Genomic DNA, 24057 nt, shown 5'->3' on the forward strand with positions numbered 1-24057 from the left:
GGTGGACGAGCGGGAGGTTTCCCCGGACTCCGGGCGGGAGGTGGCGCTGCGGGTAGAGGGGGCGGGAGGTTTCCCCGGACTCCGGGCGGGAGGTGGCGCTGCGGGTGGAGGGGACGGGAGGTTTTCCCGCATTCCGGGCGGGAGGTGGCGCTGCGGGTGGAGATTTCCCCTGACTCCGGGCGGGAGGTGGCGCTGCGGGTGGAGATTTACCGGACTCCGGACGGGAGGTGGCGCTGCGGGTGGAGATTTACTGGACTCCGGGCGGGAGGTGGCGCTGCGGCTGGAGGGGGCGGGAGGTTTCCCCGGACTCCGGGCGGGAGGTGGCGCTGCGAGTGGAGGGCGGGAGGTTTCCCGGTCGTCGCGAGGTTTGCCGCTTGATTGTCCAGGGGGGGGGGGGGGGCGGGGGGGGAGAGGGAAAGAATCGGCGGCGGGAGAGAGAGCAGAGCAACAGCAGCGGCGGCGGGCGGGGTGGCGGAGGGTGAACCATGACCACGGTGGAGGAGCTGTACCGTAACTACGGCATCTTGGCGGACGCCACGGACAACGTGGGCCAGGTGGGTGCGCGGGTCCGGCGGCGGAAATGGGGCGGTCATTGCGCACAGTTCAGGCCGGGCCGGGCGGCTGGGCCTCAGGAGCCTGAGAGCCGGGCCTGGGGGGGGGTGGGGGAGCTGAGGCCTATGGCAGCTCCTCGGGCTCAGGCTTTCAGTTTCCCTCCAGGCCCAGCTTTCCCCCCATCCCCCTGAGCCCGGGACCTGGGGCCTGGCTCCGACTGTTCCCATCTCACTGAGACCGCAGCACCTCAACCAAAAAAAACCGGTTTAGGTGTTATTATAAAGTTTGAAGTTCATTGCGAGTTGCGCAATTCTTTCGGGAAAGTGAGACTTAGCAATTTCCCAAATCTCCAGGTCGTTTCTTTGACTGGGACAGAATGCCAATAAAATAAAATGGGGGGGGGGGGGGGGGGGGAGGGGGTGTGGGGGAAGAGCAGGGCCAGGCCAGGCAGCACCTGGAGGGAGGGAGGAGGGAAGGAGGGTGGAGGGGGGAGGGATGGGATAATATCAGAACGTGGACTGGCAAAGGACAGAAATCAGTGGAGAAAGATTGTTCGTTGTGCAGCCAGCCCCTGGGAACGAGGACAAGCAAACAACTTGCACCCCAAAAGCCCACAGTCACCTTGCACTAACAAAAAGTTTCAGGAAAGCTGCCTGCCCTTATTTTATGTTAAGATACTTGCAAATGTATGACTTAACTGATCAAACGTGTTGGCTGGGACTAAGGGAGGCCCTTTGACCTGAATATGATTAGCACCCAGGGACAGCAGTGATCAGTGCGTGTGCAATATTGCAATCCATCCATCAAACTTTTGGCTGTTCTGGCAACCAAGTGTTTTACATGCCGCAGATCGTGGCATGAAAGTCGACCCAGTGTATAAGATGACCCCAATTGTTTGACCCCCAAACGTTATGTTCTTGCTTATACTTAGTGTTTAAGTCCACCCCCACCCCTCCCTTTTCAACCATGCCATGCTATAATTTGCATTAGCAGTCAGCCTCAATTTTTCGCCCCACAAACAGATGTTTCACTTACTGGTAGTTGAGAACCGGGCACAAGGGATCAAGTAGGTGATGTGGGCTGTGTTGCAAAGATGTAGGGGAGTTTAAGACATGCCTACATAACGCAGACCCCACACGGCAAAGAACAAAGCTGGTGACTACCTTAAGCCATGCCAGTGGGTCACTTTTATATTTGGTGTGTAAGTTGACCCCCATTTTTGGAGGACCCCCATTTTTGGAGGATGTTTTGAAGGCTTTACACACTGACATCTACGGTAGGTGATTTCCGTTGTAAATACATCAAGGTCACAACTTGGATACAGGCCAACCAGTCCGTGTTGACATTTTACCCTCCACTTTATGTAAAAAAATTCTAGTCACAGCTGCCCATCCTATTCACATATCACCTCAACGAGTTTTATTTATCCATCTATCAATCTAATCTGATTATTACCATAGTTTCTTCCTCAGCTGCCAATAATAGGATTAAATTTCACATTTTGCAATTCTAAAGTAATTCTGTCATTTTAACCTTGCATTTATTTTGTCTCTATAGACCCTTGTTCTTGGGCACCTCATATACTAGAAACATTCTGCTCCAACTACCTTGCCCTGTCCTTTCACAATTTTAAATTTTGCTATAATATCTCCTGTAAGTTGTGATGTTCTAACAAAAAGCATTATAATATTTAGTCTTTTATTTTGTATTTTTTGTTACCCCATGCCAGGCAATAAATCTGTTTTGTGTCTTTAAAGCCTCAGCATCCATCCTATTGCTTGGATCCCAATATATGAACAAAGCGCTTTAACAAGTTTTATTAAATGTGGATATGCAAATTTGTAATAGGAAAACGGTGACAAAATGTCACAATGAAATATGATTTTGTAGACAGAAGTCACATTCAATTTAAGATTGAATATATTGCCTTGGATTTTGCAGTAGTAACGACAGCAGAATTGTCAGCGTTCACCATATCACTCCTTTGAAACTGACATATTTCTGGAATCTGCATGTCCAAATGCAGCAATATATAAGATGCTGTCAGTAATTCTAAACTTCTTAGGATGCGTTGTTGAAGTCTGCACAGGCGGCAATCATAGAGAAATCTCTCAATAGATGAGACTTAACCCTTTTATTCTGTTAACCTCGCCATTAAAAACCCTTGAAAAAGTTACATCTTGTTGAATGAAGTCTAACTGGGGTTTAAATAGTGTACTAAGTTCATGATTGCTGCTGGAAAATCTCTCTGATCCAGATAAATTAATTTTATATTTGCGGCATGTCAATTTTTTCCTGTGTGGTAAAGTCTTTTTTTTTAAAGTTTGTTTATAATATTTCACTTTCAACCTCCATCCCATGTGTATGCCCCATCATTAATTTCACTTTCACTAAATTTTAATAAGAAAGTGAAGGATAATCAGTCCATTTTACTTCCTCATTTGCTACCTATGAGAATACTTCAGTGTAGTTGGCTACTTAACACTGCTTGACTACATCATTGGTGCTGGACGCCTGGAGACCCCTTTGTCATTTGATCTTTGAGGTTAACACATCACTTTTCCAATGACTGTGAAATCCAGACCATACATATAATAAAAACTGGATGTCAAACTTTGTACATCAATATCTCTAAAAATGGAGACAGAGAGAGAAAGCTAGAGAAATAATGCTGGCATTTCTTGCCTGTGCTTTCCAATATTCAACATGCCTAGTTCAGCATCTTTATTTAACAATTTGACTCTGTGGCTTTATTTAGTTTTTTTTAATAAATCCAATCTAATCTGTGACCCAGCCATTAATTTTTTTAAAAACCTTGTAGATTCAGTGACATACATACTATAGTTTAACAGCAGAATAATGTCATGTACTTCAGAGGTGTAGTGTTCCTTTCCTTAGAAAACAGCAGTATAATTTACTGTGAACAAAAAATTGAAGATTGTCCATAGACATGAGCAGACATTTCACTTGGTTCAGAGAAACAAAACCTTCTCGTGAACGAGGATGTGGCAAGAGGCAGTGTTTTTATGCTGGGTGCTTTGATCTGATGCTTAACTTGACCAGTACTTTACAAAAGCTCCTTGCCCTGAGCCTCAGTGTCTTAAACTGTCACAGCTCCATTTAATAGAATAAAACATTTTACATTAGATGTAATAATTCCGTCCTTTTAAAACAGGGTTCCATTAGAAATATATGAACATTTGTGCATCTGCCCATTTCAGGCATCGCATTTGCAGTTACAAAATAATCTTTTAAAAAGACCTTGCTGCTTCTGAGTTGCACCTTAAAACTGATTAGCATTATCCATCTACAAAGTTCTCCGCCCAAACAATCAGTTCTGAGTGATCATAAACTGTTTATTTACAGCAGTTATATTTTCTGACTTTACAGAAGCAGGTTAGCTTAAGCACAGCTCCATCAGATTAATAGAGTCTGTATTTTCTGCTATATTTCAATCATTACCAAAGACATTATCACCTGGTTTACCGTGAGCAATACCATGGGAGATCCACTATTGTGTGTATTTGTATTTTTCATTCTAGCACTTCAGATGTGTGAAGTAGCTTATGATATTTAATGACTATTGAAATATGTTTTATTGATAATGAAGCTGCCATTGAGGTCATAAAAAGTGTTGTGTTGTGTAGTCGTTGTTGGTTTGTTAGTTTTGTGTTCGTTCTCTCAGGGTTTGATCAACAAGGGAATCATAGGTTATGGAGGGCAGGCAGGAAAGTGTAAAGACCACAATGCGATCAACCATGATAATGACTGAGCAGGCTCGAGGGACTGAATGGGCTGCTACTCCTATTTCTTATGTTTACAGATCTTCGTGGGCTCAAATTTTTCCCTTGATTTCTCCCATTTCTGATGCTAAAAATAACTGAGAAATGCTCAGAAAACTTGGGTCCTGAACCAGCAATAAAAGCTTGCTTCACATGTCCTTTTTATGATGTTAAATCTTCTGGAACATCAACCAATAGAAGAACATGGATGAACCAATCAAAAGCTGAGAACATTTTTGAGTTGAATGTGAGGCTGAGTGGGGAGAACCATGCATTGTTTTGAACTCGTTAGTGAATTTGGCTGGCAATAAATTGTTACTTTTTTTAAAAAATCATAAGTTTCAAAGCAGCATGATTAAACTTAGCTATAAAGCTGCCTTTTGTGTATTTCTGTAGCTTCATCTCACATTCTTCTGTGAAGGATGCAGTTTCTCTCAAGCCTCCCCTCAATCACTTAATTTGAATGTAATGGTACAGCCTGAGCACTGTCCTATAGTGAAAGTAGCAGCCTGGCCCACAAGTGAAAGGATCTATCTTCCCCATGTCATAAAATATTTTTGTATGTGATTTAAAAACAAATTGCTGAATGACCTTTTCAGTGAATGTTTAATAGTACCTGTGGTTTATTTTTTAGTACTGAGGCAGCTAACCCAAGAGCTGCAGAGGTTTAAATTAAGTTTGGGCTAGTGCACCTATTAGTCATGTTATTCTCACAGCTGTTGTGAACACGTGCATTCAGTGCCACTACCTGTTCATTGATAAATAGAAACATTCAAATTCAGAACAATTGTGCTGGCTATACCAATACCAGCTGGTGGATAAGGAAACTTCTTTTGGACGACTCCCATGGCCAAAATAACAGCTCTGCAACCTCCTAACTGTTCTCCATCCCCAAGTGCCCCCTCCCTACCCTTGCATCCTCTCTACTCCCATACTTACAAAAGAAAAAGACAGATAAGGAGCAAACCCAGATGAAATAGATTAAATAATTGACAGGTGGGATATTGGACAAGCAATGGGAAACGTTCAAACCGAATATAATTGCAGTAAAAACTAGACACGTTCTCATGCTGCAGTGGGGTTGAGCTTTAAAGATGATGAGTCATGCTTTTCACAATACTAATATTATAAACTTCTTTCAAGATTGTCCTAATCTTTACATTTCTCTGCCAGGCCAATAATAAAATTATGCAAACTGAATCGCGAACCCCAGTATGTGACATTTCAACAGTGTAGCATGTTTGCATTAAATTCAAATTTAACTTAATTTTGCAACAAGATGTGATTAATATATAATCATCTCATATGATGGAGTGTTTGGTGTAGTATGCTAATTTACTTATCCACAAACTATCCTGCTGTACCCGCCCCTTCTCATGTACATAAGAACATGGAGGTGTGAAATTGTCACTGATTTCAGTGTTGGGAGAGGCATTATGTAAACAAACCACCTTTGTTTTCCATGCCCACATACTGGGGGCTTTCAGTCATTTAAAAATCTAAACTGATCAGGTAGAAGAAAAATATATTGGAGCTGTTTATTTCTGATAGATTGGGAACAAGTAATTTCAAAAGCAATCTCTTGGAGAAAGGAACTCTTAGAATGAGGACATTGTTACTAACTTCAACATTGATTTTTATTTAATGAAATTTGACTACACTGATCAATGCATACATGTAGACGAGTTAAAATACTGATAATTTATACGGAAGATCTTATAGCTGCCTGACTTGTGATTTGATGCAGCACAGTATATAGACATGAAGAGACTTTGGGGTTTAGTCACATAAGCTCTTTGCAATTCAGAGATAGCCAATTTTAAGATGTTAATTAGGAGTTGGGTAGGTACTGTTGTGCAAGAAGTGTGCAGATCTCTTTGGGCACCATATAATGTTACATTCAATTTCTCAAAATTCCTTTTCAGAGCTTCTGACTTTTCAAATAATAGAATTGTTAGGTAATGTAGTTACTGGAATTCAGACTGCAAAGCATGAATTCCAGTTGTAGTCCTGTACAGCATTTACTTTCAGCTTGCTGTAGGAGGCAAAAAGTAGAAAATCGTCTTAACTCAGCCAAGTTGATTTGGGAGAGGATTCTTTTCTATAATGACCAATTAATCAGTGAGTAATATGACAGATGGTTGTAGTTAAACCGCCCTGTTTTCTCTTCTAATAGTGTGATATATGTATGGTGGTGGTTGTATAATGTATCACAAGATAGGGCTATTCTTCAGGAGATGTTTAAATGTGCACAGTCATTTATTATGTACCACCTGAATTGAATACATTTTTGTGATGATGCAGATAAGCTATTTGAAGTATTAACGTGCTTGCTTTGAGAAAATAATTTGGGACCAGTTTGAAAAACATTTTCTTGTTTACATTAATATGTACGGTAGTCAGCTGAAATTGGCCTAAATTTTGTGAGCATTCAGAGCAGTAAATATTATCATTTGCATCTTCATATTATCACTCAAACTGTTCAGATTGATTTTTTTGAATTAGTAAATGATTTGCATTGCAGATGTTTTGTAAAATGACTGTGTTGAGGTGATTTTTTAATTTGAACTCAGTCCAACATATAGTATATTCCAGTATATTTCTTTGGAAAATAGTGTCTATCCATTTTCAACTGTACAGAAATATGTTGTAGTTACGTCTCTGAATTTTGGACCATGCAGTTTTGACGGTTAGTTTTCCTGTACAGGATCGGTCAGACATCTTTGTGTTGGCGCTAGTTATATTTAGACTTTGTGTTTACTCCTCCAGTTCCCAATTTCAAAGGCTTTTGAAAGTTTATGGATCCACTTGGGGAGCATCTAAGCTTTGAAACAAAATTGATCTTTACAAAACTGAATGATCTGAATATCTTGTAAGGGTTTTAGATCAAATTCTGACATCATGTTTTTTTTTGCAGTACAAAGATGCGTATCAGGCCATTTTGGATGGTGTGAAGAGCGGAGCCAAGGAGAAAAGATTGGCAGCGCAGTTTATCCCAAAGTTCTTCAAACATTTTCCAGAGTTGGCAGATAGTGCTATCAATGCTCAATTGGATCTCTGTGAGGATGAAGATCTTTCTGTAAGGGTTATCTTCAGTTTCTGTTATAATCTGAACTTCTATTGATAGAGTGGGGGGCATAGGGAGAAAGAAAGGAGGAGATGACCATATTCTCTTCTCCCCAACCTTCAGTAGTCCTGGTTGGCACAAGTTTAGTTTTATTCCATTTGTTTTAATAGTTTATAAAAAGCAGTTTTTATGTACTCGCTCAGAGCAATTAATGCTGAGACCTTTTGGGAATTTCAGAAGAGTATGTAAGAACGCCTGCATCATGGGATTAAATAGACTTTTTGACATCATTGCAAACAACATGTAAAATTTCAGGTGCTGAAATGTTTTTTATTTCAGATTCGCCGTCAGGCTATTAAAGAGCTCCCTCAGTTTGCAACAGGTGAAAACCTACCAAGAGTTGCAGATATCTTAACACAGCTTTTACAAACTGGTATGTGTTTCTTTTGTAATATAGAACTTTAATTTGTCCCATCCTATTGTGCAAATTTCCCATTTTAGTGACTAAAGGCTCCTTTTGTTGAAATGGATCTTTAAGTAAATTTTATTTACTGCGTTATTTCCCACAAGAGCAATAACATGCAAATTTTCTTTATATTATATGAAATTACTTTTCTAAACTTCACTTTCAGCCTGGTAAGTTGAGCAAAGTGGGTGGAAGATGGGTAACTGGTGACTGTTATTTCTTTGGGGAGAAAATCTTTCATTGAATCCATGTCAGTACGAATCTGAATAATCTAAACATGCTAGATAAAACAGTGGAAGAAAAAGGTAAAGAACATCAATTGGTCATTGAAGTATAGGAAGCGAGCAAATGGTTGATTAAAAAGACCTTACAGCCAAGTGGTAAATATTTTGTTTATATGTTTAACTAATTGAAAGCTGTACTAGTGTAAAGTGAACATTTAGAGGGTGTCAACGCGTGTTGCTACATATGAATAACAATATACCACTAGTTGAATAAGCATGAAATCAGATTATTTCCCAGATGTGATTTCTGGTTATATGGTGAGTAGACCACACATCTTGGAACTCTTAGCAGATCAATAAACAGTAGTAACTGAGGCTTACTTAACACTGATTAATGCAATATGGCATGCAGTAATATTTTGAATAAGCAACAAAAATTGATTGTCCATGTGCGACAGGGAGGGAAATTTGTATATGTAAAATTGTATAAAGTCTTGGTTTAATATCTAGTGGTTTTTGGAATCTATTTGAGACATTGGTAATCAGTTTGATTACTTTTGACGGTATATAACTAGGCTAATTGGGATGGTTAAATGGTCTCTACTTGGATTCCCACTGTTGTGGATCTTTATTTAATCTTGGGCTGTGGGGAATTGTGGCAAAGCCACAATAGTCCAATATTATAACCACTGCACCATCATACCCAACTATGGATTATTTTATTTTCTGATGCCCATAATTACATTGAGGATACGCAAGATTAAGGCCCAGCAGGTAAAGTGAAACCTTTTATTACCTGATAGGTCAAAAGGCTGCAGTCAGTGCAGGTGTTAGTCACAGTAAAATGGGGAAAAAGAGACAGAGTTAATTAGTTGTAGTTGTTGACATACCAGGAGGTGTTATTCTGTTGTAACGGACACTCCCAGTTTTAATCCTGTGGGTGGTTGAAAGCTTTATTTAATTGCAAAAGATACATTTTGTTAGTTCAGCATTCAGAGATTGTTAACTCTGATCATCCCTGTTCAATGAGTCAATTTCAATCATTGTATCCCTGTAGCTAGGTGGCATCAGTTTCAGTGAGATAAAAGCAAAATACTGCAGATGCTGGAAATCTGGAATAAGAACAGAAAATGCTGGAAAAACTCAGAGGTCTGACAGCATCTGTGGAGCGAGAAACAGAGTTAACGTTTCGAGCCTGTATGACTTCTCCAGAAGAAGAGTCATACAGACTCGAAACATTAACTCTATTTCTTTTTAATAGTAGTAAAAGTTACTTACTTACATATTTCAATTCCTTTGTTATAGATGCTAACATACCATTTGCTTTCCTAATTGCTTGCTGGGTACCTGCATGTTAAACTTCCTATAATTCCTGTACATTAACTCCCAAGTCCTGCCAAAAACTTAACGTTTCCCAGTCTCACCTTTTAATAAGCATTTTGCTTTTTCTTTTTTGCATATCAGAATAGTTAACTTCACATTTCTCTGTGTTATATTCCATCTGCCATTTTCTTCTCCACTTACTTTGCAAGTCTGTCCCTACACTGCCTCTTTGTGTCCTCTTTGCAGCTTCCTTTTCCACCTAACTTTGTACATCGCCACCAAGCTTAAGTATATTACATCCGGTCCCCTCGCCTGCATCGTTGATATCGATTGTAAATCACTGAGACCCCAAGCACTGACCTTTAATCCTGCTAGCTACAACCTGCCAACAGGAAAATTACCTTTCATTCTTATTCTCTGTTCGCTAATTAATCCTCAATTCATTGCCCCCAATTCCAAGATTCCTAATTTTGGGTCGTAACCTCTTGTGTGGTATCTTATTGAATGTTTTTTGAAAATCCAAATATATTACATCCACTGTAATATCCCTCATCTATCCTGTCAATTACAACCTCAAAAAACTTTTAATACGTTTGTCAAGCACAATTTCCCTTACATAAATATCTCTTTAATATCTCTGCTATTCCCTTGTTCCCCATTATAATTCCTCCTCCCTCTGAGGAATTCACGTTCATTTTCTCTAATCTCTTACTTTTCGTGTTCCAATCAAAGCTTTTACAGTTATTTTTATATCTCTTGTTAGTTTACATTCATTTTGTTTTCTTTTTCTTTATCAATATCCCCCTTTCCTAAATTCTAAAATCCTCCCAATTCTCAGACTTGCTACTCTCTTTTGACAACGTTAGAAATCTCCTCTTTTGGTACATTGCTCTCTTTAACTTGATGACCACCTGTGGACCACTTTTCCCATTTTTTTTTTATTCCTTAAATGAGTATTTGTTGTGAGTTACAATTTATTTCTTTAAACATCATGTCTTTTGCTGAAAAAAGGGACACAGAGTCAAAGCTTTTCGTCTTGCACTCATCGGGGCAAATGCAAGAATGCCAAATTTCAAAGGGAGCAACATTTTATACTGTATGAGAAAAGGGTGCTGATTGGTTGTCAAGTCTACTCTGATTGGTTGAGGTGTTACCATGGAGAATGCACACCAGGGAGCTATTGTCCCCCATCATTTTGTTTAATTCAAAAAAGGACATAATACCTGGACGTGTTTCTTTGCCTCCCCCTCCCTAAGATCTTGAAATCCAGCTCAACAACTCAGTAGCTGAATTTCCTTAGGGTGCAGGCACTTTCTGCAGTTGTGGTGGTCCGGAGTTGCCAAATATTTACCTGCAGTTTACCCCCACCACCCTTCCTTGTGCTGTGACTCCATTTTGTGCTATGCCACTTGCAGGTAGTCCATTTCTACTGCTCCACTCTCAGCCTCATTCTTTTCCCTAGTCAGTGCAGTGTCCAGGTAACTTTATGTACACAAACCTTTTAAGAGCCTTCGTGGTCTGACTGCTTAAGTATTTTGAAAAGCATGATTAATTATTTGGCTCCATAAATTCAATTTCTAATCTAGGATTTAAAAATCTGCAGCAATTGAGGGTTGTTAGATTAAGCTCAGCTTGCTGCAATGTACTATTACCAGAACATATTAAAGCTAAATAGCTGATAAATCTTATAATTCAGTGCTGAAAGTAACTACAAAAATTCCCACTTTTTTCCAGATGATAGTGCAGAGTTCAACTTGGTTAACAATGCATTAATATGTATATTCAAGAGTGATGCCAAAGGTAACTGCTATTTTCTTCCTAATTATTGTGACTATTTTGTCAAGAGTTGGTATGTTATTTGGATAAATATGTTATGATATATAGAGTGAAAGAGGGTGGCAGATCATTTATAAAAAATAAACTACTTCATTTTAATTTTGTATTACTGTTCATTTGAAACACTGCTGCATATGCAGTTTGTTTTGCGAAGGCAAGCCATACTGAAATACTTTGTGCGTTAGTGCTTTATTTAAGGTTGTCAAAATGACTAAATTTAGAGGAATGTATATGTATATTTTATCTCATCTAGCTTGTATTTGTCACAGTGAAATGTTGACCAGTAGCAATTATTGCAATGATCGGTAAATTATAAATTTGCAATAAGTAGAATGAGAGATGAGAGGAATACAGGACACAGAAAAAATGGAAATGTTTAGAAAATCTCAAGAAATTGGCATGGCAGAGGAGAATAAGCCAAACCCAACAATAGTTTAAAAGAAAAGTCTCTTTACTTAGGCAATAAACAAGTTGTGACTGTTGACATTAGTTGACTTGTAAGTGTAGTGTTGGCATGTGTAAATTTAGGTCGTTTGATGCATTATCAAAGACCTGATGGACCAGTATAGAAAATGCATTTTGAAATGCCAGGTGTGTGTGCTTTTGAATTACATAGTTATGATGGACCAACATTACGCCTTTTCTGCAAACCTTGATACCACATGTGCCCCCTAAATTTAAAATAATTTCATTCTTCATTTCTGTCTTTACCAAAAGGAACCTTAGGTGGCCTTTTCACACAGATAATACAAGGGGAGGACATTGTGCGAGAGCGCGCCATTAAGTTCCTTTCCACAAAACTGAAGGTATTACCAGAGGAAGTAATGACCAAAGAGGTAGAAGAATACATCTTTGTGGAGTCTAAAAAGGTAAATCAAGTATCATTTATTAATTGCTATTGGGAAAATTCTAACCCCTTTTTTTGCTTTTAAAAGACTTATGTAATTCATCTCTGGTGGATGTGAAAGATCCCATGGCACTCTTCAAAGAAAATCAGAGTGAGACGGGTGCAATATTTTTGTGAATGATTTTACGGTTCTCATTTAAGTAAAAGTTATTTGGATAATGCAGCTGTCGACTTTACAACAGAACAGACTCCCTGAAATGATGTGTGTTGAAGCCACTGTACTTCTGCTTCTGGATTGAAGAAAATACCCTCACTGCATTTGCAAGGCTGTTCAAGGCTGAGTTGTTGTGAGCTGGATTATCTGGTATTCGAAATCACAATATTCCATCTTTAGAGAGTCAACACTTAAAGTCAGTCACTTGCGTGCTCCAATAGAAAGCACAGTATAATTGGAATTTAATGGATCCAGGCACAGCTACTGTTGTGAAGAGACAAGATGGCACAGGACATTGAGAGCTGAATATGAAACAATATCATCGAATGGATTTGCTTTACAACCTTCAACCACTGGTTGGCATTTGTTTTAATTTTGTGGAAGTTGCTTTTTCTATGGTGCTACCAAATTATTTTTTTAAAGAATGCTATTGCAACCACTAGTTTCCTTTAAGAAAGTAATGGTAGTGAGTTACGTTCTTGAAGCGCTGCCGTCTCTATGGCTGTAGGTACACCCGCAGTGCTGTTAGGTAGGGAGTTCCGGAATTTTCACTCAGCAACAGCAAAAGAGTGGCAATATATTTCCAAGTTAGGGAGCTATGTCTTTTCCAATGCATCCATAAGTCCTTATCTTTTTAGCTGGTAGAGGTTGCTGGTTTGGAAGGTGCTGTTGAAGGAATCTTGGTAAATTGTGCTTTGCATCTTATAGATGGTACACAACTTTGGCCTCCTTGTGCCACTGTTGGAGGGACTGAATATTTGAGGTTGTTGATGGCACACCACAAAAGCGGGCTTCTCATCCTGGATGGTGTTGAGCCTCTTGAGTGTTGTTGGAGCTGCTGCACTCATTCAGCATAGTGGCGAGTATTCCATTACTTGTGCCTTGTTGATGGTAGAATGGCTTCTCGGAGTCAGGAGGTATGTTGCTCAATACAGAATACCCAGCCTCTGACCTGCTCTTGTAGCCATGGTGTTTATGTTTCTAGTCAGTAGTGACCCTCAATGCTGATAGTGGAGGATTTGACAATGGTAATGCCATTTTGTGCATTCAAGTCCAGCTGCCTCTTGCTCTTCCAACTGATGTTTTTAGGGAAAATGCTGTCTAAAAATTAGCTATTGTACTGGTTGAGTCAGAATTGCACTGTTGAGTCAGAATTGCACTAAGATCAGATCACAAACGTTGGGAAATTCTGCAGATCTGGTCTCATTTTGCTGCCTAGCTGTAACCTAAACTCCATTTATGCATGTAAACAGGGTACATCTGGCAACAGTGTGACAGTGGAATAGGAACTACTCTTGAGAATTTCCTAGACCAGACCTCTAGTTGTGGAAATAAAAATACAAAATACATAAGGTACTGGAAATCTGAAAGTAAAACATAAAATTGGGACTGGAAATATTTAGCAAATTCCACTGAGAATAAATCAGCAAGAATACATAAGTGCACATCCACAGAGCTCTACTTGGAACAGGATCACAGCATTCTGGTTTTTGTTGGCACGAAAGGAGTAGTAGAAGATCATTAGTTCCATCAAGCCCATTTCCTGATGTGCACTGTGTGAACTTGCAGCGCCAAGGCATTCGCTTAGCTCGATCCAAAGATGCCCAAGTAGTTGAGTAATAAAAACTTGTGGTGTTGACTATGTACTACTTACAAATTACTGTAAGTTAGATTTTAAAACCCAAACCTCAGAGAAAATCAAACCAAAGCATGCTTGTTGATTCACTATTTCAGAAACAAAGCCAAAACACTTTATTTAGCTTGTTGGGTTTTTTAATTTTTCTTTTGGACAGTAAAGAACTCAGGAAGGGCTCAATCAAATCTAGGAAATCAAAATTTCAAATATACAATCATTAACAAGTCTTCCCCATCTCCTAAGGCTTTTAGTAAGAGAATATAGTTCACAAAGAGCAGCATTTATTCCATATGCATGTGCGTTTATTTTTATTTTAGGTACTGGATGATGTGACAGGAGAGGAGTTTGTTTTATTCATGAAGATTCTGTCTAGCCTGAAGAACCTTCAGACAGTAAGTGGTCGACAACAGCTGGTTGAGTTGGTGGCTGAACAAGCAGATTTAGAGCAGGTGTTTAATCCTGCAGATCCAGATTCCGTTGACAGACTACTACAGTGCACAAGACAAGCAGTTCCACTTTTCTCGGTAAGGCTAAATTTGATTTCAGTGTATTTCAGAATTGCTAGCCCGAGTTAATTTCAGGCTTGCCCTCTGCAGTATAACTATTTCCTTAGCCAGGCAGTTGGAAGAAGCCTGTGATTTTACAGTTGGACTTCCACACTAATGTCTGCAATAAAATGTAATGTCTTTGCTCCTTTGAATCTATTGTTGCAAATAGCAATTTGTGCTGTTTGGAGATGGGCAGATCCTTTGTTCTGTTCATCTATCAACCTCATCCAGAGTCTTGAAAATATGCAATTGGGTTCTCTGGATGCAATATCCAAAAACACCCTTTATATCAACAAACTCTGTTTTTAAAAAGTGCGGCTATTATAGCTAATGTGACTATTAATAATCTCATAGTAATTTGATTGACATTGGTTCATGTGACCTGATGCTTCAGCAATTATTATTTCTTTGTGTGCATCAACTGGACTTCAGTATGTCGATTTGAATATTTCATACTGCTCCTGAAGAGTTAGGTGTTAGGTGTGGCAAGAATGATTGTGAAGTGTCAAATTTACTTTAGAGCATATTACTATTGAGGAGTTATTTGATAAGCTAGGCATGTTTGTGTAAGGAGAGCCCAGGTTGCTGAAAGGAGCATTGAATGGGGTGTGGATGAGCTGTAGTGGGGACGAGATAGGCACCTATTATGGGGGTGGTGATGGACTTGATATTGGGGCATTTGAATCTTGGCTTAACAGAACAACAATGATGGGCAACATTAAGTTTAGCCTGAGCAGTAGCCAAGTAAGGGTAATGGATTTCAGACTATAGTATCAAATCTCGCTCAAAATGAACGGAACGAATGTGGTCATGCGTGTAGTTGGAGAAAGTTCTAGCTATCAGCACCTTAATGTTGGCAAAAAGTCCAGACAGTGGCACTTAGAGTTAAGGATGTGGCAGAGAGGCAAAGCTGAGTATTGTCCATACACATGTGGAAGTTGATCAAATATATATAATGTTTTGCCAGAATGTTGAGAAGAGAGTTTGAGTATAATGCAGGCAACAAGAACAACAGTAGAACTGCCATAACGAAAACAATGGCATCAATAGTACATTTGTTTAAACTTTGAAAATATTTTGAGAGTGAACAGATTTTCCAGTTTTGGAATATACCTTGCAATCTGGTTAAGCTGCATTGTGTGGCAGCTGTTGCATATTAAAAGCCTTTCCCTTAACCCTGCAAGCATGTGATGCTGCTTAACTAGATTGTGAGGTAATTTTTTTTTACAGTATTAAAATGTGTTCCCAATAATGTCTTGGATTATGCATAAACAAGCATTGATTCTTGACTGATGAAAATTAGAATCCTGAAGAAGTATGAGTTCAGAAAGAACTGATCATTTTTAACCTGTGCCTTATACATTCAGTTTTATCTGTGCTTATCTTTCAGAAAAATGTGCATTCAACCAGGTTTGTCACCTACTTTTGCGAGCAAGTGCTGCCAAACCTAAGCTCCCTTACTAGTCCAGTGGAAGGACTTGACATTCAGTTGGAGGTAAGGGGTGGACCAGCTTGATTTATTGGTTTTGCAAAATAGACTCATAGACGTTTACAGCACATAAGGAGGCCATTCAGCCCATTGTGCCCACGCCAGTCAATAAAGTTCTGACTACACTAATCCTATTTTCCAGCGCTTGACCCATAGCCCTGGAGGCTATGGCAACGCAAGTGAATATCTAAATACTTCTTAAATGTTTCAAGAATCTCTGACCCAATCACCCTTTCAAGCAGAGTGTCCCAGACTCCCACCACCCTCTGGGCAAAAAAAATTTTCCTCAACTCCCCTCTTAGCCTTCTACCTTTTACCTTAAATCTGTGCCCCCTGGTTATTGGCCCCTCTACTAATGGAAAAAGTGCCTTCCTATCCACCCTATCTATGCCCCTCATAATCTTATATACCTCTATCAGGTCCCCTCTCAACCTTCACTGCTCCAAGGAAAACAACCCCAGCCTATCCAATCTTTCCTCATAGCTCAGACCCTCCAGCCCAGGCAGCATCCTGCTAAATCTCCTCTGCACCCTCTCCAGTGCAATCACATCCTTCCTGTAATGCTGATTCCAGAACTGCATGCAGTACCCCAGTTATGGCCTAACCAGCGTTTTATATGGTTCTAGCATAACCTCCCTGCTCTTGTATTCTATCCTCGGTTAATAGAGGCAAGTATCCCATATGCCTTCTTAACCACCTTATCTACCTGCCTTGCTGCCTTCAGGGATATGCACACCAAGGTCCCTCTGATCTTCGGTACTTTCCAGGGTCCTACCATTCATAGTGTAATCCCTATCCTTGTTAGTCCTCCTCAAGTGCATTACCTCACACTTTTCCGAGTTGAATTTCATTTGCCACTGCTCTGTCCTCCTGACCAGTCCATTGATATCCTCCTGCAGTTTACGGCTATTCTCCCAATTCTCGTGTCATTCGCGAACTTCTTGATCTTACCCCTACATTTAAGTCCAAATCATTTATGTACACCACAAAGTAGCTTTGATAATTTGACTTGTTCCAACAAAATACAAGTTTGCATGTCAAATTTTGTTATATTTATTAAGGATAAAACTATTTTAAGTTATCTCTATATATGTCATCTGAGGCAATAGACATGGGAAAGCTCTTGCAAACAATTGACTGCATTATTAATGTAATATCTGTTGTTAAATACAACTATATCCTGTTTTAAGTAATCCCAAAGAGAGTAGTTTCACTACTAAGTAGAGTAAAAAAAAAATGACTACCCATTTATTTGTTTCAAGTGCTACCTAGTCCATTATAAAGCAGTTAGGAATTGGGTGAAAAGTTTTTTGCAACTGTCTGTATAGATACCGGCTGGGTGAATCAATGAAAGGGCAGTTTCCCCATTCTCCAGAAATTACAGCTCAGGTTTTGGTCTTCCACACCACCACTCCTCCCCCATCCCCCCACACACACACGCACACACACAGACACCTTGGAACATGTTGTTCCTACTGATGGCCAAAACATGTTCTTCTGGATCCACACTGAGACCTTTAGTTCCAGAGCAGCAGCTGAGGTCCACAGTCACTTTCACTTGCCCCAGGAGGCTGGCGACTCTGAGCTCTAACGCCACCGCCATGCCCAGATCCCCTCCCGGCAACCACAAGCACAACGGCGAAGAAGGCACTGAGAGGAAGACGGCACCTACCAATGCCCCGCCACACAGGAAGAAGAGGGCTGAAGCCAAGAAGCTGTCTGGTAATGAGACACCTGTCCACTGCCGGGGGAATATAGGTAATTTTAACAAGCAAATTAACATACATGAGCATAGGGGAAATCAATCTCTGAAAATATTTTTTTAATTCACTGATGGGATGTGGGCGTTGCTGGCTAGGCCAGCATTTATTGCCAATCCCTAATTGCCCTTGAGAAGGTGGTAATGAGCTGCCTTCATGAACTGCTGCAGTCATGTGGGGCAGGTACATCTACAGTGCTGTTAGGGAAGGAGTTCCAGGATTTTGACCCAGCAACAGTGATATATTTCCAAGTCAGGATGGTGAGTGGCTTGGAGAGGAACTTCCAGGTGGTGGTGTTCTCACGTACCCACTGCTCTTGTCCAATCGTGGGTTTGAGAGGTGTTGTCAAAGGAGCCTTGGTGAGTTCCTGCAGTGTATCTTGTAGATGGTACGCACTGCTGCTACTGTACATTGGTGCTGGCGGATGTGAATGTTTGTGGATGGGGTGCTAATCAAGCGGGCTGCTTTGTCCTGGATGATGTCAAACTTCTTGAGTGTTGTGGAACCTGGACTCATCCAAGCAAGTGGAGAGCATTCCATCACACTCCTGACTCCTGCCGTGTAGATGATGGACAAACTCTGCGGTAGGGGGAGTTAGGGGGCGAGTTACTCACCACAGGATTCCTAACCCCTGACCTGCTCTTGTAGCTCTTAATGTTGACAGTGGGGGATTCAGCGATGGTAATACCTTTGAATGTAATGGAATTATGGTTAGATTCTCTTGCTGGAGATGGTCTTTGCCTGACACTTGTGTGATGCAAATGTTACTTGCCACTTGGTTATTGTCCAGGTCTTGCTGCATTTGGACATGGACTGCTTCAGTACCTGAGGAGTCACGAATGGTGCCGAATATTGTGCAATCATCAGCAAACATCCCCACTTCTGATCTTATGATGGAAAGAAGGTAATTGATGAAGGTGGTTGGGCCCAGGACAGTACCCTGAGAAGCTCCTGCAGTGATGCCCTGGACCTGAGATGACTGACCTCCAACAACCACAACCAGCTTCCTTTGTGCCAGGCATGACTCCAACCCGAGGAGAGTTTTCCCCATGATTCCTGTTGACTCCAGTTTTGCTCGGGCTCCTTGATGCCACACTCAGTCAAACATTGCCTTGATATCAAGGGCAATCACTCTAACTTTACCTCTGGAGTTAAGCTCTTTTGCCCACGTTTGAACCAAGGCTGTAATGAGGTCAGAAGCTGAGTGCCACTGGCGGAACTCGAACAGAGCATCAATGAGCAGGTTATTGCTAAGCAAGTGCTGCTTGAGAACACTGTTGATGACCCCTTTCGTTACTTTACGATGATGGAGAGTAGACTGATGGGGCGGTAATTGGCTGGGTTGGAATTACCCTGCTTTTTGTTACAGGACATACCTGAGCAATTTTCCACATTGCCGGGTAGATGCCAGTGTTGTAGCTGTACTGGCACAGCTTGGCTAGAGGTGCGGCAAGTTTTGGAGTACAAGTCTTCAGCACTGTTATCTTGGGAATGTATTTTGTACCTTTAGTTCAGAGCAACCAGCAAAAATAAAACCTGTTCTCCTTGAGTCTTTACCGCTTCACTGGGAATGTTGAAGGTTTATTTCCATTGGGTTTTGTTTGTGTCATCTTTAAATTATGTATTGGGGCTGGAAACCTTGGGTTGGGAACACATTTCCTGATATTACATACATTTAGATGGAAAAACTTGCTTCAGTATAAGTAGCTTCAATTTAAGTAGCAATTGCCATGAAAATATCTGCTACTTAAAATGGGGAATTCCTGTATTTGTTCAATTGCTTTTAACTCTGGCTGATCTTCCAGCTGCGTTGCTGTTTGCGTCATGATGCACAAGTAATGGCTCTTTGATTACACCACTTGATTCCTTAATCCTTAAACACTGGCTGCCTTAATTTGAGTAATCACTCAGATAAGAATGCAATTTTTTAATAATTTTAATAATGGAAATATCAGTGACTGTACCAGTGCACTGCAAAAATAGCAAGGCTTTTTAGGAATCTGACTCTTATGAGTAAGGTGTCATCCTTGCTACAAACCCCTGATTTGAGAACTACTGGGCAAAAGTGGACTTGTATAATTTATCACTGCTTTAAAGTGCATCCAGGAAGATCTTTGGATAGTTCCTCAAAATGAAATAAATTCACAAATTAGTTTCAAAGCTCGGACCACTACAGAATTCCTTGTAGATTTGTACTTAAAGGTATGATTGTTTAACTGTACTTCAGTGTTAGTGTGTTGATTTTTTTTTTGTTATAATGTTTGAGAGAAAGTTCTATGTTTTACCTTTACAGGTTTTAAAGTTACTGGGAGAAATGACACCTTTCTGTGGTGACATGGAAAAGTTAGAAAGTAACTTGAAACAGTTATTCGAAAAGTTACTGGTAAGCATGCAACTTTCTCAGGAATATATAATCGCAGTGTGGCTCACTTATGCATGCTAGAAGCCACATATATTTACACACAGGAAAGATTGGATAGGCTAGGGTTGTTTTACTTAGAACAGAGGAAGCTGAGGGGTGACTTAATTGAGGTGTTCAAAATTATGAGGGGCCTAGAGAGAGTAGACAGGAAAGACCCTAGTGGAGAGGTCAATTACCGGGGGGCACAGATTTAAGTTGACTGTTAGAAGGATTAGAGGGGAGATGAGGAAAAACTTCTTCACCCAGAGGACAGTAAATGTTTGGAATTCACTGCCTGCTTTGGTGGTGGAGGCAGAAACCCCCAACTGGTTTAAAAGGCACCTGGATCTGCACCTGAAGTGCTGTAACCTGGAAGACTGCGGACCAGATGTTGGAAGGTGGGATTAGATTATGAGAAATTTACTGACATATTTATCTGGTTAAGAGCTTTGTAAGCATGGGTCAGATTTGTTGTATATGAATTACAGCATCAGGAATGTTGTACAGTGGGAGATAGTGGCAAAATGGTAATGTCACTGGACTAGTAATCCAGAAGCCCAGGCTAAAGCTCTGGGGAACATGGGTTTTAATTTAAATTCAATTAATAAAATTTGGAATTAAAAGCTAGTCTTCGTAGTGGTGGCCATGAAGCTATCATACATTGTCATAACCCATCTGGCTCACTAATGTCCTTTAGGGAAGGAAACCTGCCATCTTTATCTGTTCTGCCCTACATGTGACTCCAGACCCACAACAATGTGGTTGACTCTTAACTGCCCTCTGAAATGGCCTAGCAAGCCACTCAATTCAAGGGCTATTAGGGATTGTCAACAAATGCTGGCCTTGCCAGCGACACCCGCATCCCATGGAAGAAATTTTTGGGAATGCGCAGTTCTTACAAATGAAGATCAGCAAAGACATGTAAAAGTATGTCTTGTAATTAACCTAGAATTTCTGATAAACCTAGGAATATATGCCATTGCCCCCAGAAGAAGCAGAAAATGGTGAAAACGCCGGCAATGAGGAACCCAAACTACAGTTTAGTTATGTCGAATGTCTGTTATTTGGCTTCCATCAACTTGGAAAGAAGCTTCCTGATTTCCTTACAGCAAAACTCAATGCAGATCGACTGAAGGACTTCAAAATCAGGTGGAACAAATGTTTTGTTTACAACCTTCTACAAAAAACTGTTTCTCTTCTAATCTGTAATAGTACACAAACTTGTGTTCCTCTTCGTGTCGAGTCACTTCAAAATTTTTGATTTGACTGGAATTATTTGCATAAACCATTTCTACTTTTCCTAGTAAGATCTAATGAGCAAGGGTAGTTCAAGTTCTAGATAGCCAATAGTAAGCCTAGAAGTAATTACAGGTGATTATAACTGCATTTGTATATGTGGAGAGACGAGAAGCTGGAGTTAGAGTAGACAAGCATAAGCGATTTGATAGTTCAGAATTATGAAGGGTTTGATGGAGTTAATAAGGAAAAATTGGCAGAAGGACCAGTAGCCCACATGACACAGACTTAAGTTAATTACTGAAAGAACCAGAGATGGCATGAGGAAATATTTTGTTCCACATGAAGTTGGTTATCTGGAGTGCACTGCCCAACAGGGTGTTAGAGGCAGTTTCAATAATAACTTGCAAAAGGAGATTGGATAAATACTTGAATAGGAAAAGCTTGCAGGGCTATCAAGAAAGAATGGGTGAGTAGGACTAGTTAGATGGTTCTGCCAAAGAGTTGGCAAAGATGCATGGTGCTGAATGCCTTCCCATGCTGTATTATTCTATGATTCTAATGCAATAAAATCTCTGTTATCTGGCATGCTCTGGGAATGAGAGGTGCCGGTTAATCAGGTATGCCAGTTAACTGAGTTGTAAGACGAGTTCTGCGTTTTCATCCAATGAGCTCCAGGGTGATTGCACAGGCATCGAGGTCTTGTGAAAGTTGCGGGAACACGCAAATCGAGTGAGAGGCGCTGAGGGGCGATGGTGCTGCAGAGCAGAGTGAGGACAAGCCGCCAATAACAACTACCAGGCAGTTTGACATCTCCAATTCAAAACCAGATCAGACCCGAGAGTTCCAGTTGGTAGAGTGCTGGATTACAGAAATTTTTACTGTGTATACATGTGCACATCACTCACGGCAGTTTATGCTCCAGCTTGAGTTTGTGGCATTGATGCGCTATCTCTGAAGGCAACCGATCAGCTAGGTGGATTATTCCAGCTAATTACATAGAATGTACAGCACAGAAACAGGCCATTCGAACCAACCAGTCCGTACCAGCGTTTACGCTTCACTTGAGCCTTCTCTTGTCTTTCCTTACCTAACTCTTTCAGCATCAGCATAACCCTCTTTTCGTCTCCTGCATGTGTTTGTCCAGCCTCCCTTTAAATGTATCTATGCTATTTCACCTCGACCTCTACATGACGGAACGAGTTTCACATCCTCATCACCCTCTGGGGAAAAGATTTTCTGCTGAATTTCGTATTTGATTTTTTTCTGTGTGACTTTTTTTATATTGATGGTGTCTATCAAAGACTTTCATAATTTTAAAGACACTAATAGGTCACCACTCAGCCATCCAGAGAACAGTCTCAATCTCTTCATCCATCTCAGATAGGGACAACCTCGCATTTCTGGTATTTTTTTTAATATGGCGACCAGAATTCTACATGGTCCCGAGTGTAGCCTAACCAAGGTTCGATACGGGTTTAGCATAACTTGTCTACTTTCAGTTGCATCCCTCTAGAAGTAAACCCTGGTGCTTGGTTTGTTTTCTGTTGTGGCCTTTTGTCTAGCAACTTGTAATGATTTGTAGTTCCAGATCCCATTTAGATTCTTACTTTCCAAATAACGTGTGACTTTCTTTTTTCACCAAAATGTAAGACCTCGCACTAATCTCTGTTGAAGGTCATAGGCCCATTTTGCAAGTTTATTTATATCATCGTGTAATTGTTGAAATCCTCTTAAGTGTTGACCATAACATTACACAGAAAAAGGAGTGGGTTTGAATTTTGGTCTTAAAGCTAAAAGAACCATCTGGAATATATTGTGCTACCCAGCCCTCCGAAATTAATTGTGTAATTTTATGTTCAGATTGCAGTATTTTGCAAGAGGTTTGCAAGTTTACATCAGACAGCTTCGTCTTGCTCTACAAGGAAAAACAGGTGAAGCTTTGAAAACAGAAGAGGTATGTATTCTAGGCCATTGGCCTTTCAGACTTAAATAATGAGACAGCTGGGAACAAGTTAGATAATTTAATACAGCATAATTACTAAAAGTGTCTCTTGGGATACAATTGTGAAGCTTTTAACCAAGTATTTTGGAATATATGTCAGATGAAAATTTATATTTTACACATGATGCTCTTTCTTTTCCACAGAACAAAATTAAAGTTGTTGCATTGAAGATAACCAATAACATTAATGTTCTCATCAAGGTAATCATTTTTTTTAGTGCTGTTCGTGTTATTTTGGGATTTTGTGCAGCCAAAACTATATGCTATAATAGTTACCTACAAAGCTTGGTACTGTTTACAATGCTGTCATATCATGCAATTCCCATAAGTGACAAAAATCTGGCAAAGAGAAGCTACAGTATTACACTGGCATGTGCAAAACCTGTCTGGTATAGATGGAGCTCTTTAAATACTGTTATTTAATACCTTGAAATATATATCTTTGTACAGTTAGCCAAATAGGTTATGACCTAGATATCTGGATGACAGAGACTTGGGTGCTGTAACTTGGGCTGAAAACAGCATTGTATAACCTGCACATTTTTTTTTGTTTTGTTAGGATCTGTTCCACAATCCTCCCTCTTATAAAAGCACAGTCACCCTTTCTTGGAAGCCTGTACAGAAGGTTGAAGGAGGGTAAAGTTATTCTTGTATCTTCTAATGTTGTACAC

General features: G+C 40.2%; 1 protein-coding gene across 1 annotated transcript in view; it reads left to right on the top strand.

The window, feature by feature from the left end:
* Positions 1-406: 406 nt before the first annotated feature.
* Positions 407-24057, top strand: part of api5 (apoptosis inhibitor 5) — a 29420-nt gene continuing 5769 nt past the window's right edge. Inside the window, exons 1-12 of the mRNA XM_041197028.1 lie at positions 407-554; positions 7252-7413; positions 7741-7834; positions 11149-11214; positions 11968-12119; positions 14265-14471; positions 15886-15990; positions 20038-20127; positions 21113-21294; positions 23245-23338; positions 23531-23587; positions 23946-24022. Of these exons, the coding sequence (XP_041052962.1) occupies positions 486-554; positions 7252-7413; positions 7741-7834; positions 11149-11214; positions 11968-12119; positions 14265-14471; positions 15886-15990; positions 20038-20127; positions 21113-21294; positions 23245-23338; positions 23531-23587; positions 23946-24022 (1355 nt within the window). The 5' untranslated portion in view covers positions 407-485. The remainder of the gene's footprint in view (positions 555-7251; positions 7414-7740; positions 7835-11148; positions 11215-11967; positions 12120-14264; positions 14472-15885; positions 15991-20037; positions 20128-21112; positions 21295-23244; positions 23339-23530; positions 23588-23945; positions 24023-24057) is intronic.

The sequence above is a fragment of the Carcharodon carcharias genome, chromosome 10 (assembly GCF_017639515.1).
Source record: "Carcharodon carcharias isolate sCarCar2 chromosome 10, sCarCar2.pri, whole genome shotgun sequence".
NCBI classification, from domain to species: Eukaryota; Metazoa; Chordata; class Chondrichthyes; order Lamniformes; family Lamnidae; genus Carcharodon; species Carcharodon carcharias.